The sequence below is a fragment of the Jatropha curcas genome, chromosome 8, assembly GCF_041381405.1.
Source record: "Jatropha curcas cultivar XTBG-Jc1 chromosome 8, XTBG_Jcur_1.0, whole genome shotgun sequence".
NCBI lineage: Eukaryota > Viridiplantae > Streptophyta > Magnoliopsida > Malpighiales > Euphorbiaceae > Jatropha > Jatropha curcas.
Window position 1 is genome coordinate 25,230,364 of NC_143158.1, and position 12,283 is coordinate 25,242,646.

At 31.6% G+C, this 12,283-nt stretch overlaps 1 protein-coding gene across 3 annotated transcripts; it reads left to right on the top strand.

The window, feature by feature from the left end:
• Nucleotides 1–488: 488 nt before the first annotated feature.
• LOC105635574 (cell division control protein 48 homolog C) lies at nt 489–10,371 on the top strand. Of its 3 annotated transcripts, none has more exons than XM_089725090.1 (11): nt 489–640; nt 1,372–2,582; nt 3,236–3,852; nt 4,639–4,791; nt 5,074–5,190; nt 5,367–5,471; nt 8,635–8,700; nt 8,815–8,879; nt 8,943–9,144; nt 9,349–9,480; nt 10,067–10,371. In XM_089725090.1, exons 2-11 carry the CDS (start codon nt 1,571–1,573, stop codon nt 10,112–10,114), a joined length of 2,517 nt encoding a protein of 838 aa, XP_089581216.1. In that variant the 5' UTR covers nt 489–640; nt 1,372–1,570; the 3' UTR covers nt 10,115–10,371. The 3 variants fall into 3 exon arrangements, with proteins under 3 accessions (XP_089581216.1, XP_089581218.1, XP_089581217.1); XM_089725091.1 differs by having other exon boundaries at nt 503–629; XM_089725092.1 differs by lacking the exon at nt 5,367–5,471.
• Nucleotides 10,372–12,283: the final 1,912 nt, after the last annotated feature.

Consider the following 12,283-nt stretch of genomic DNA (forward strand, 5'->3'; position numbering starts at 1 on the left):
AAATCACCAATGAATTTCTAATGATAATTATAATTAGATCTTAATTTAAAATATAATTCGTATGAGATATGAAATTAGAAATAATTATAATAATTTAGAATGTGACTCGTATAAAATATTACTAGTAAACTTGTAGACGTAATTATAATTGGATCTTAATTAAATGTTCTTTTATTCTTTTTATTAGTATCATCATATATATTAGTATAACTATAGGTACAAGTCCAGAATATACAATTTAATTAGAATTACAACAACCATAACTAATTATAATCTACTATGCATATTCTTTAATAAAAAATATTAAATTTAATACTTTACCTAGTATTATTATTGTTATTATTATAATTACTATAGTATTGAAATATAATTATAGCCTTTTAATTAATAGCTATAATAATAATAATAATAATAACAACTGTTTTACCATCAAAATCTCGTAATTTTGATGCAAGGTTTAAATTAATCCACAAACAAAACTACGTAGTTTTAACTTATGGTTGTACAAACAAAACAGAAGACTACGCCGCTCTTTCTCTCCTTCTACTTCACAGTCTTATTGTTCTGCACCTTCCCGTCGCTTCCGTGCGTGGCCATCGCCTCTGCAGCACTCCTGCTCTTCAACCGTGGTACCGGCCAGGTTTCTCCATCTTCATTCTTGATTATTTTTTTTTTATTTCGTACTCCATTTATTTTTTTTGTTCTCCTTCGTCCCTTTTCTTTTTTCTTTTTCTTTTTCTTTTTATATAATACATATAAACACACAAAGAGGAGGAATTGTTGAATATATTATTGAATTAATTTGTGGTTTAGCCAAGGAAAATATGTCTATTGTTTTTTTTTTTTTTTTTTTCATTTGTGGATTTTGTGCATGTTTTATTTGTTATTTTCCATCTAAAATGGTTTACTTTTTAGATGAAATTATTATATTATATCCTAGATGAAAGAGGAGCTCTATTTGTTGATTTTATCTTCACTTTCTTTTTCCCCAGATTGTAAGAATCTAAATCTTGGAATGTGAATTAGGCATTTTCAGGTTCAAAGAGACCCTCTTGTTCTTGATTTTAAGTTTAAACTTATATATTAAGAGACCCTCTTGTTCTTGCTTTTAAGTTTAAACTTATATATTCTTTCTCAGTATTAAACTAGACTTAATTAGATCTAAGGAACATGTATTATTTTACAATTTGTGTTATCTTGATGATAGTTTTTCTCTTTGTTATTGTATCTAAACTCGGCTGTAGGCTTTAGCTAGTTTAATTTGATTGTGTTGATTGTTAATCTTACTGCATTATTACAGGTTGCATTATTTTATTATTTCAGGTTGAATTTTACTGCATTTTTTTTATATATTTTTTATTGCATTTTCAGGTTCGGGTTCCATGAATTGAATGAATTTGTGATTAAACTCCAGTAGTATGCGGGTAATTCTAAATGGATTCGGATACTTAAATTGATATCGGGTTCGGATTTGGGTAGTTGATTTTTGGCGGGTACTCGCCCCGCAGCCATCCCTACTTGAGAGAGGAAAGAGGGGAACTGTGTGATAGAGAAAAAACAGTAGCGGCAGATGGGAGCTGGAAGTAGGAGGTCACAAGGCAGAGGTGGAGGCGGCAGGAACCAAAGGATGCTTAAGCATCATATAGACTCTTGCAAGAAAAAATTCTCAACCTCAGATGATATTGCCCACCACCTCCGCCAAAACCACTCCAACTACCGGCGTATGGAGCTCAAGACCTTGATTAGACTCGTTAACCAAATTCTACATCCTTCATCACCATCGCCATCATCATCATGCAAAAGGTCTTCCTCTCTGTGGCAACATGAAGAAGAGGAAGAGGAGGAGGATGAGGAGGGTGTTTCCATTTATCCTAGTCAATCTCGTAAAAGAAGGAAGCGAACTGATGATAGCGAAAAGAGATTGCTGCAAATCGAAAATGATCATACCAAAAGGATTGACCAAAATCAGCCGACACCCTCCTCATTGGAATCGGAGTCAGACTCAGAGTCATTGCCTTCTTCTTCAGCTGTTTCAACTTCGGAGGATGGAATTTATGGAGAGAAAGTGGAGCCGGAGTTTGATTTGATGCAATCAATGTTACGCCAGAGTTATGCCACCGAATCAAAAGAGAAAGAGAAAGGGAAAGAGAAAGAAAAAGAGAAGGAGAAGAATATTGAAATGGAGGTTGCTAGTAATAGCAAAACCAAAAATAAGGTTGACATTGTAAATTCATGCAAAGGTGAAGAAGAAGCCAGTAGATTGGGGGCTGATGTGAGAAATGAGTGGAAAGGGAAGGGACAGTTGTTTGATACTGATAGTGTGGAGGTTAAGGGGAAGGATGGGCCTAGGTTCAGGGACTTAGGAGGAATGCAGTCAGTGTTGGAGGAATTGGAGATGGAGGTGTTTTTGCCTCTGTATCATCCTCATGTGCTGCAGCGGCTTGGAGTCAACCCGATAGGTGGGATTTTACTCCATGGGCCGCCGGGTTGTGGTAAGACCAAATTGGCTCATGCAATTGCCCATGAGACTGGAGTTCCCTTTTACAAGATTTCAGCTACAGACGTCGTTTCTGGGGTTTCAGGTATACATTTGAAAAATGCTTTCCCTCTAATTATTACTGTATGAAATTGTTTATTATATTACGCTCTTGATTGTTATTTTTGTTGTAATTTTATTTGTTACTTTTATTTTATTTTTTTCTGTTTTATAACAAGTTGAGCTCAATTTTTTTTAAGTTGGATTATGATTTATGATTTGTGGAAAATCAAGCTTTCTATTGATTAAGTTTTGGCATAGGCAAGGGTACAGCTCCCATTCATTAATTTTTTTGGAGCCGGCAATTGTTCAACCCACTTCATTTCTGTCTTTATGTTGCATTTTATCTTGTCCATGACCGTTGATAATTTGTGGTTGATGATGTGTTTAAATTTTTATTAATTTACTTATTCTTTTTTTTGTATTATTATTCAGAAAAAAGTTGATTCCTGGTAGTTTGCAAAGATTATCATACCGTTTCTTAGAATATTGAGTTGTTGGAGATATTGATTTGCAAGTATTTCTCTTTAACCTTCCATTTAGCTTTTCATCAGCGTTGTAGCATTAGAGGAAGGACAAATGCAGATCGAATTATTATTTTTCATTTTTACTTTTATCATGTTTTGATCCTTCTGTGAAAACTTTTCTGGTTTTTATCTCTAATTTTTGTCCTTCATTTTCAATTGCTTGAAATTTCAGGTGCATCCGAGGAAAATATCCGAGACCTGTTCTCCAAAGCATACAGGACTGCTCCATCAATTGTTTTCATTGATGAGATTGATGCAATTGCTTCAAAGAGAGAAAATCTACAGAGGGAGATGGAGCGAAGGATTGTGACACAATTGATGACATGCATGGATGAATTTCATAGACTTTTACAACCAGCTGATGCAAATTCAGACTTAGAAAGTTCTGACAAAAAAACTGGCTATGTTCTTGTAATTGGAGCTACCAATAGGCCTGATGCCATTGACCCTGCATTAAGGCGGCCTGGAAGATTTGATCGTGAGATTAGGTTAGGCGTGCCAGATGAGAATGCTAGGGTTGAAATTCTGTCAGTCCTAACTAGAAAATGTACTCTTGAAGGTTCTCTTGATCTTTTACAAATAGCTAGGTCTACGCCAGGTTTTGTTGGAGCTGACTTGCATGCTTTGGTTGACAAGGCTGGTAATCTTGCCATGAGGAGAATCCTTGCCCAGAGAAAGTCTGAGCTAACCAGAGAATATCCAAACAAGGAATGTCCTGAAGAATGGTGGAAAATACCTTGGTTGCCTGAGGAAATTGAAAAGCTTGCCATTACAATGGCTGACTTTGAGGTAATGTTGAGCAGTGAACTATGGATGCTTTTGTTTTGAATTTGTAATGAAGTTTAATCTTGCATATCATAAGTTAAAAGCTAGGGGAATGTTGGAGAGATTTCACAATACCTTTTTAGTTTTTACACTTAACTGTACATTTTTTTTTCACCTCTCAATCTTTGTTAAACACTGAGATGATGATAGAACCCAGATTTTAATTTGCTTCTGCAGAGCCCTTGCATAAATTTCTCATACTTTTGGTGTTGTGTCCAACGTTTCATCCATCCACTGTAAAAAGAATTTTTCCTTCTAGAATTTTGGTTGTTCTTTTCCTTCTTCTCAAAGGGCAATGGTTTTTGGCTGATTGTAGGAAGTGAAGCGTTAAACAACCTTTTATTGTGTCATGCTGAAGCAATTTAGATGTTGGGGCTTTTGCAATTTTCTTTTTCTTTATTTGTCTCAATCAATTAGGAAGTGAAATTCTATGTTCATTTTTGGAAGCTATTTGCAATTCTCATGTCATGTCAAACAGGATACTTTGAAGTGTTTTAGCTGTTCCTTGAGTGCTGCCAAATTTGACATCCAATGCTGCAATTCGACCAACCAGAAAAGGAAAAAAAAAAAAAAAATTAATATACATATCCAGTTAATGCACTTAATTTGTGCTGCTGTAATGCTTTCCTAACTGCTGCTTGATGCTTTTGCAATTTTATATATTTTGTTTTCTCATCCTAAAGATTTTGGTATTGACAAAATGGTAGAAGTGTTCCTCCTTTCACCCCCAAATTTTTTTAAACCTTGCAGCAAGCAGCTAAGATGGTTCAACCCTCTTCAAGAAGAGAAGGATTCTCTACCATTCCTAATGTGAAATGGGAAGATGTTGGCGGGCTTGAATCTATAAGGAATGAGTTTGACCTTCACATAGTTAGGCGTGTTAAATATCCTGAGGATTATCAGGTATTAATTGTCTACTCTCTACTTCTCAATTATTTCATTTCACTTTGAAAATGCTTTCTTGACCATGAATTGTTCTTTTGGTATGCTTCTGTTTCACTTCATTCTGAGATTTTGGTGTCTATACATCTGTTTATACAGTCTTAGATGCTTTCCCTTTTGTGGATCAATGCCGAATGGTTTTCATTTTCTTCCATTGGACTTTAACTTGAAGGTGTTGCAATTATTAATGAATGGCTGGTTGTGTGATTGAGTTTGTAATCCTAGATTTCTTTTTCATTTCAGAAATTTGGAGTGAATTTAGAGACAGGAATTTTGCTTTATGGCCCTCCAGGATGTGGTAAAACACTGATTGCAAAGGCTGTTGCTAATGAGGCTGGAGCTAATTTCATTCACATCAAGGCAAATCCTTAATTTTCTTCTTGTTGATTTTTTTTTTTTTTTTTTTTTTTTACTGTTCTCCTTTTTCTTATTTAGTATAGTGCTGTTTGTTGCTTCTTTTCCACTAGTTTTACACATCATGGTACTTAGTTTGAGAGTTCTAAACCTGTCTCATAATAAATTTTGTGACTGGTTAGGGTCCTGAACTTCTGAATAAATATGTTGGAGAAAGTGAACTGGCAGTTCGGACATTGTTTGGTCGTGCAAGGACCTGTGCGCCATGTGTTCTTTTCTTTGATGAGGTGCATGCTCATGTCTCTTCTTTATATTTACTGTTTATTGCCTGATATGCAGCGGCGGAGCTAGAAAATTTTTTCAGTGGGGTCATTTATTTAATTTGATTTTTATTGGGGTCAATTAGATTAAAAAATCTAAAATTTTTCATTTAATATACATTTTTTAAAATTTTTTTTATCAATTTAACCTTATTTGATAAATATTTTTTAAAAGTTGAGTGGGGTGAATTGACCCCACTTTATATAACCTAGCGCTGCCCCTTTTTTGAGCATTGGCGGAGCTAGAAAATTTTTTCAATGGAGTCATTTATTTAATTTGATTTTTAGTGGGGTCAATTAGATTTAAAAATCTAAATTTTTTCATTTAATATACTTTTTTTTTAAATTTTTTTTACCAATTTAACCCTATTTTTTAAAAGTTGAGTGGAGTCAATTGACCCCACTTTATATAACCTAGCACCGCCCCTGCTGATATGTATTGAATTTGTTGTAGTGGAAACCTGCCTGTGAAAATAGATAATTGGAATTATTTGACATTTTACTTCTTTGCAGTGTTCAAGAAATTTTTCATTGGATGTTAGAATTTCTAATCTATTTTGTACATTCACTATTCTCCACTTATGAATAATGAATTGCTCTATTTTGTTGTGAGATCTAACTTTTACTATGTATAGTATACCTGACTCTGCATCCCCTACTTCTTGTCAAGCTCACAAAAAATTGTGCTTATTACTTATCAATGCGGTGTTGATTAGGACAGTTTTTTCTGACTCCGAAGTTAGGACCTGCTTTTTATCTTTGCAGATAATGAATTTCCTAAATTGTTTTATCAAATATGCATATAATTGGCATTTATTTGAAATGCATCATCTTCAAGTAGGGGGTGTAAATGAGCCGAGCCGAGCTTGAACCTGCCAAGCTCGAAGCTTGGTTTGATAGAATTAAGCTCGGCTTGAAACTCAATAAGCCTAGAAATTTTAGGCTCAAGCTCGGTTCGAGCTTGACTTAAGTCTCGAGTATTGAGTAAGCCTAAAATAATATTATATTTATGCATATATAAAAGCTTGATAACGAACCTTTTGAGCTGAAAATCATTAGGCTCGAGCTCAGCTCGTTTGCTAATTGAGCAGGCTCGAGCTCGAGCTTTATTCGAACCGAAATTTTTTGAACTTTTTTCGAGCCGAACTCAAATAGCTTGCGAGCCGGCTCAATTTATTTACACCCCTATCTTCAAGTACATATTTGCGTAGGGACACAATTGTTGCAACTAAAGCCTAAAATCCAAGCGCATCAAGTTGGATGCATTTATGCATGTTTTTGGTTGAACTCCATTCAAAATCCTTCCCACTGTTGATGTATTCTTCTCTGCAAAACTCTTAATATACTTCTTACTTATGGTAGTCTTTGTATGACCATGGTTGTTTCCTAGTAGTTGTAGCATTTTGCTAAAAATTGCTCCTTTGACCTTCATGTTAGTAGGGGTGTAAATGAGCCGAGCTGCGATCGAACTTGCCAGGCTCAAACCTGCATGTTGGTAGAGGGCCAGATCTTGTTATCTTTTCTAAATTAATCATGAACAAACTCAATTGATAGTACGATTCAGTTTGATATCTCAATTAAGAATTTTATTGGCTTGTAGGTTCTAACAATCATTATAGGCATGACCTAATAGTTGTGGATGTGTTATTGCTAGGTTTAGAAATCTATACTGTTTATATCTAGAGCAATTATAAAATCACAAATGATTTGTAAAACTTTGAGTGGGGTTTGTGACCTCTTCAGCCCTTTCGCCCTATAGAACTGTGAAAATAATAATTGATACTTCTTTCATTATTCAGACATTAAAAAGACTTCTCTAATTAGTTTTATGCTAAAAAGAATTTGAAGAATGTATCTTTTTTGAGTCCGGAGTACCAGTGAACATGAAATATATCTTACCTTGTAGCTGATATTGTGATTGTAGAATGTATACCACTAGTTACCTCTTCATGATTTTAAACATGTGTATATATTACTTGCAACATCATAATTATGTGTATGCATGCAGGTGCACATGTTACTGACTTATATGGAGAATGATGCCTGCTGCATTCATCTGAAAAATATGTGGGCCAAATATATAAATTCACCTCTGAATTTCGTTATTTTAACCTTATGGTACCCTCAACTTTTATTTTGACCTATTAAACACTTTTAACTTATAAAATTACACTTATTTGCAGAATTATTTTATTAAACACTTCAACTTGCAAAATAAGAGCAATTAAACACCTATTAAATAGTTGAAAAATGTGAAAATTATTGTTTTAGAAGTTATGCTAATTACACATCAAATCAATATTTTGTATATAAAAGCAAAAAATCCAAAAGTTATTGTTATTTGTGTGAAAAGGTGTGCAATGTTACCAAAATTTGTGAGTTCAAGTGTATGATAGGTCATTCACAAAGTTCAAGGTGCCACAAGATTAAAGTTGAAAAGTTTTTTTAATTGATATTGATACTTTTACATTATAGAAATGCAAAATAGTAACAGATGCTTCTTTCATTATTCACATATTAAAAAGAACTTCTCTAATTAGTTTTATGCTAAAAAGAATTTGAAGAACACATCTTTTTTGTTTCCAAAATAGAAGTGAACATGAACTATATGTTAACTGGTAGCTGATATTTGATTGTAGAATGTATAATGCTAGTGACGTCTTCATGATTTTAAACATATGTATGTATTAATTGCAACCTCATAATTGTTATGTATTGCTCCTATTTATATGGAGAATGAAGTCTGCCTTCATCTGAAAAACTATGTAAATTGATATTGATACTTTATGGAAATGCAAACTGACGTTGATGGAGATTAACGATAGAACTTATTTATGCTTTTTAATAACAGAAACTCATGTAAATTTTTAAACCAACCAAATGAAACTTGATTTTTCTTGTTGAGTTATATATTCTATTCCACAATATGTTTGTTTATGATAGGAATCTTCCATTTCTCTATGCACTCATGAATTTCATTGATAGGCAATGAAAAGGAGATCTATAAATTGTAAGGTGCTACTGGTCAGGTTTTCATCTGATTGGTTCTAGATATCTTGTATAACTAGCAGTAATCTTGGACCTTAAATCCAATTTGCTTTGCAATATGATATATTGCTGTTTTGTATAGGTGGATGCTTTGACAACAAAGCGCGGGAAAGAAGGGGGCTGGGTCGTTGAGCGGCTGTTAAATCAGGTTAATGACCAACAATAATGTTGCACACACAAAGCTTGCTTTTCATTCTTGCATTAAAATGTTGGCAACTATTTTTCCGGCACTAATGGAATAAATTTATCCTTGAAATTGCAGTTACTTATAGAGTTAGATGGTGCAGATCAGCGGCCAGGTGTTTTTATCATTGGTGCCACTAACAGGTAGAACTCAGTACATCATTTCTCTCTCTCTCAATCAATGGAGCTGATTATTTCTGCTTGCAGACCTGAGGTGATGGACCCTGCTGTCTTACGACCTGGTAGGTTTGGAAAACTTCTTTATGTCCCGCTCCCCAGTTCAGACGATCGAGGATTGATTTTGAAGGCCCTTTCAAAGGGAAAACCTATTGATCCCAGTGTGGATTTGAGCGCCATTGGTCTGATGGAAGCTTGTGAAAATTTAAGCGGGGCTGATCTTAAGAAGCTGGTTTGTCTATTTCCTTTCCAAGTTCTTTCTTATATGTGGGAATAGAACTGGACTGATCCCATGAAAAATTTTGTGGGACGCACCTTGCTTCATCGGATTTTTCTAAGTTTATATACATTTATGATAGACATTCAAGGTTATATTATTTTGATATGCATTTATCTCTTTTAGTGGCTGAGTTTGTTGATATTTTATTTCAAACAGATGGATGAAGCTGCGATGGCTGCTCTAGTTGAGGCAAAAAGAAATAGCTGCTCAGATGAGAGCCCATGCACAATCAAGGCGACTCATTTTGAGCAAGCACTAAATAAAATTTCTCCATCTGTCTCGCACAAGGTATGGTCCACTCTAATTCACACGATATAATTTGACGGCATAACCAAGATTGTTCTAGTTGCCTGGAGGTATAAAGCTGACAACCTGGCCAACTTGATCAAACCAAAAAACTAAACAGATTTTAATGGTTTCTTAAGTATTCAGTTTGGTTTTGGATAGGAAATTATTTTAAAACCGACAATGTTGATTTGGGGTTGTTTTCGATAATTGAAAACCCAAATCAATTCAATATGCAGTTTTGATAACAGTAACACCCAAAAAGAAAAAAATATTTGATTTTACATAAATCAAATATTATTAATTTTGATTGAATCATGACGATAAATTCCCCTTCTATGTGAATTCATTTAGAAAAAAAAAAAAACAGTATAGTTGGGATGAACATGGTTATTTAATATTCAGCCTACCTGAACCAATGACCCCGACATCCATGGTTTCAACTTTCATTGGGTTGGTTTTGGTGTTGAATGTTTCAAGTTAACAAACCTGTTGGAGTTGGCGGATAATCTCCAACCCGACTCATATAAATGCCTACCTGTTGGATTTTCTTCTGATCTCCTTTTCTGTTTTATGCATATCGAAGCAGCAAATACAATATTACAAGGTTTGGTCAGAGAGCTTTAAAACCACATGAGACAGAACAAAGAAACAAAATGTTATTTACATTACATGTCTTCATGCAGTCGCTATGATGCCTAACACCTGTCCATAGAGGAAGTCGAGAGCAAGTTCTCATGCGATGGATGAAAATTTTGACCTGCATCACCATTTTGGGTGAAAATTTTGTTTAATTGTAGATTTTGCATTTCAGGTTTTCAAATCAGTGGAAAGAAAGACGCCTTTTGTATAGATTTCTTTTATATTATTATTATTATTATTATTTATGATTCATTCGGTTTTAAAGTATTGCGTGTTGCGATTTATCAAGTTACATGCAATTGATTTATTCAAATTTACGTTATCTAAATATTATATAAAAAGCAGTTGAGACTGCTACTGCTACTGCTACTATTCATATTTCAAATAATGAATTATCCATTTCCATTTTAGTTTTTCTTTTTCTTTTATCTTTTATGTATGTGCCCTTCTTCAGTTTTTGTCATTACTGTTTTATCTTTAAATATTGCAATTATTAATTAATAAGAGGATTCTAATTTTTATCTGGAGAGGTTTGTTGGTTGCTGACCCTCCAAATCTGATCACTATATTACAAAATTATATAGGAATAAAAACGGCTAAATCTATAAATATATTCTTATACTTTATAGAAATGAATTTGTGGCTCTCTGAATTTTGCAAATGACTTATTATGTCTACGAAGTTATGAATTTTGCTAATTGTATATGAATAATAACTTTTTTTTTTTTTTTTTTTTTTTTTTGCATTTTTGGTATTTATGTACAAGATATTCACTTAATATATGATTAGTATATTTTTTAGAATAATAATTTTTATATTTTACAATTATCTAATGAATGTTTAATTGATATAATTTTGGAAGTTTAAGTATTTAATAGAATAATTTTTGTAAATCGAAATATTTAATTCATATAATTTTATAAATTATAGTGTTAAATAGCACTTTCAATAAAATTTGAATATCTTAAAATAACCTTAATCATGACTAATTAAAAAATTATATTTTATTAATTGATTGGATATAATTTATTAAAATTATTTTTTAAATAAATAAATATATATAATTAAACATTTCAAAATTTTTAAATTTTAAATTTTTAAAATTTTTTTTAACAAATATATATAATAATGAGGCATTTCAAAATTTTTATATTTTATTTTTCAAATTTATTTTTTAAATATTTTATTCTACTTTTATTATAGTTTAAAATATTTTATTTAGGAGAGAGATAAAAAAAATATTTTTTTATAATAAATCTTTTGTTTTTATGTTTGTATAATTTGATTGGATATATTTTTTAAAATAAAATTTCAAATAGAATATATATAATTAAGCCTTTCAAAATTTTTAAATTCTTAGTTTTTAAAATTTATTTTTAAATAAAATAAATATATATGCATGTGGAATGACGAACAATTGAAAATTTTGATTTTAAAAATATACATAATATTCTATTGTTATATCTATATATTTATATCTATAATATATATAAAAGTGGGAATATGGGAGAATAATGAGATTTCCTATATTACTCTTAATGAAATTTAAAATGTCCTAAAATACCTTTAATGACGACCAATTAAAAAATTATGATTTATTAATTGATTGGATAAAATTTATAAAAATTCTTTTTTCAGCCAATCATGTGCGGTCTGATTATCTTTTCACTTATGTGAGGAGTGAGAAGTCCTATGTTTTTACCAATTTAATTATTATATAGCCCACAGTGTTATTTCAGCCCATCAAGCCTCCTAATGAATAAAAAAATTATTTTTTAAATAAATACATATAAATAATTAAGTATCCAAAATTTTAAATTTTATTTTTATTAAATTTATTTTTTAATGAATATATATTATAATGAGATATTTGAAAATTTTTTATATTTTATTTATTAAATATTTAATTCTTTTGGGAAATATATATAAAAAAAGAAAGAAAATTTTTTTTCTTTATGTTTGTATTAAATATTATTAAATAAAAAAAGAATGAGTTTCTTTATTAAATATTTTTTTATTTATTAAAATTTTTTTCTTTAATAATATATTAAACAAAATTTATAAAATATAATATACAATAATAAAGCAATCGACCAGCACAAAGCGCAGGCCTTCAACTAGTTCATAATAGTTTGAGTTTATTAAATAGCTGGAGTTTTTAATA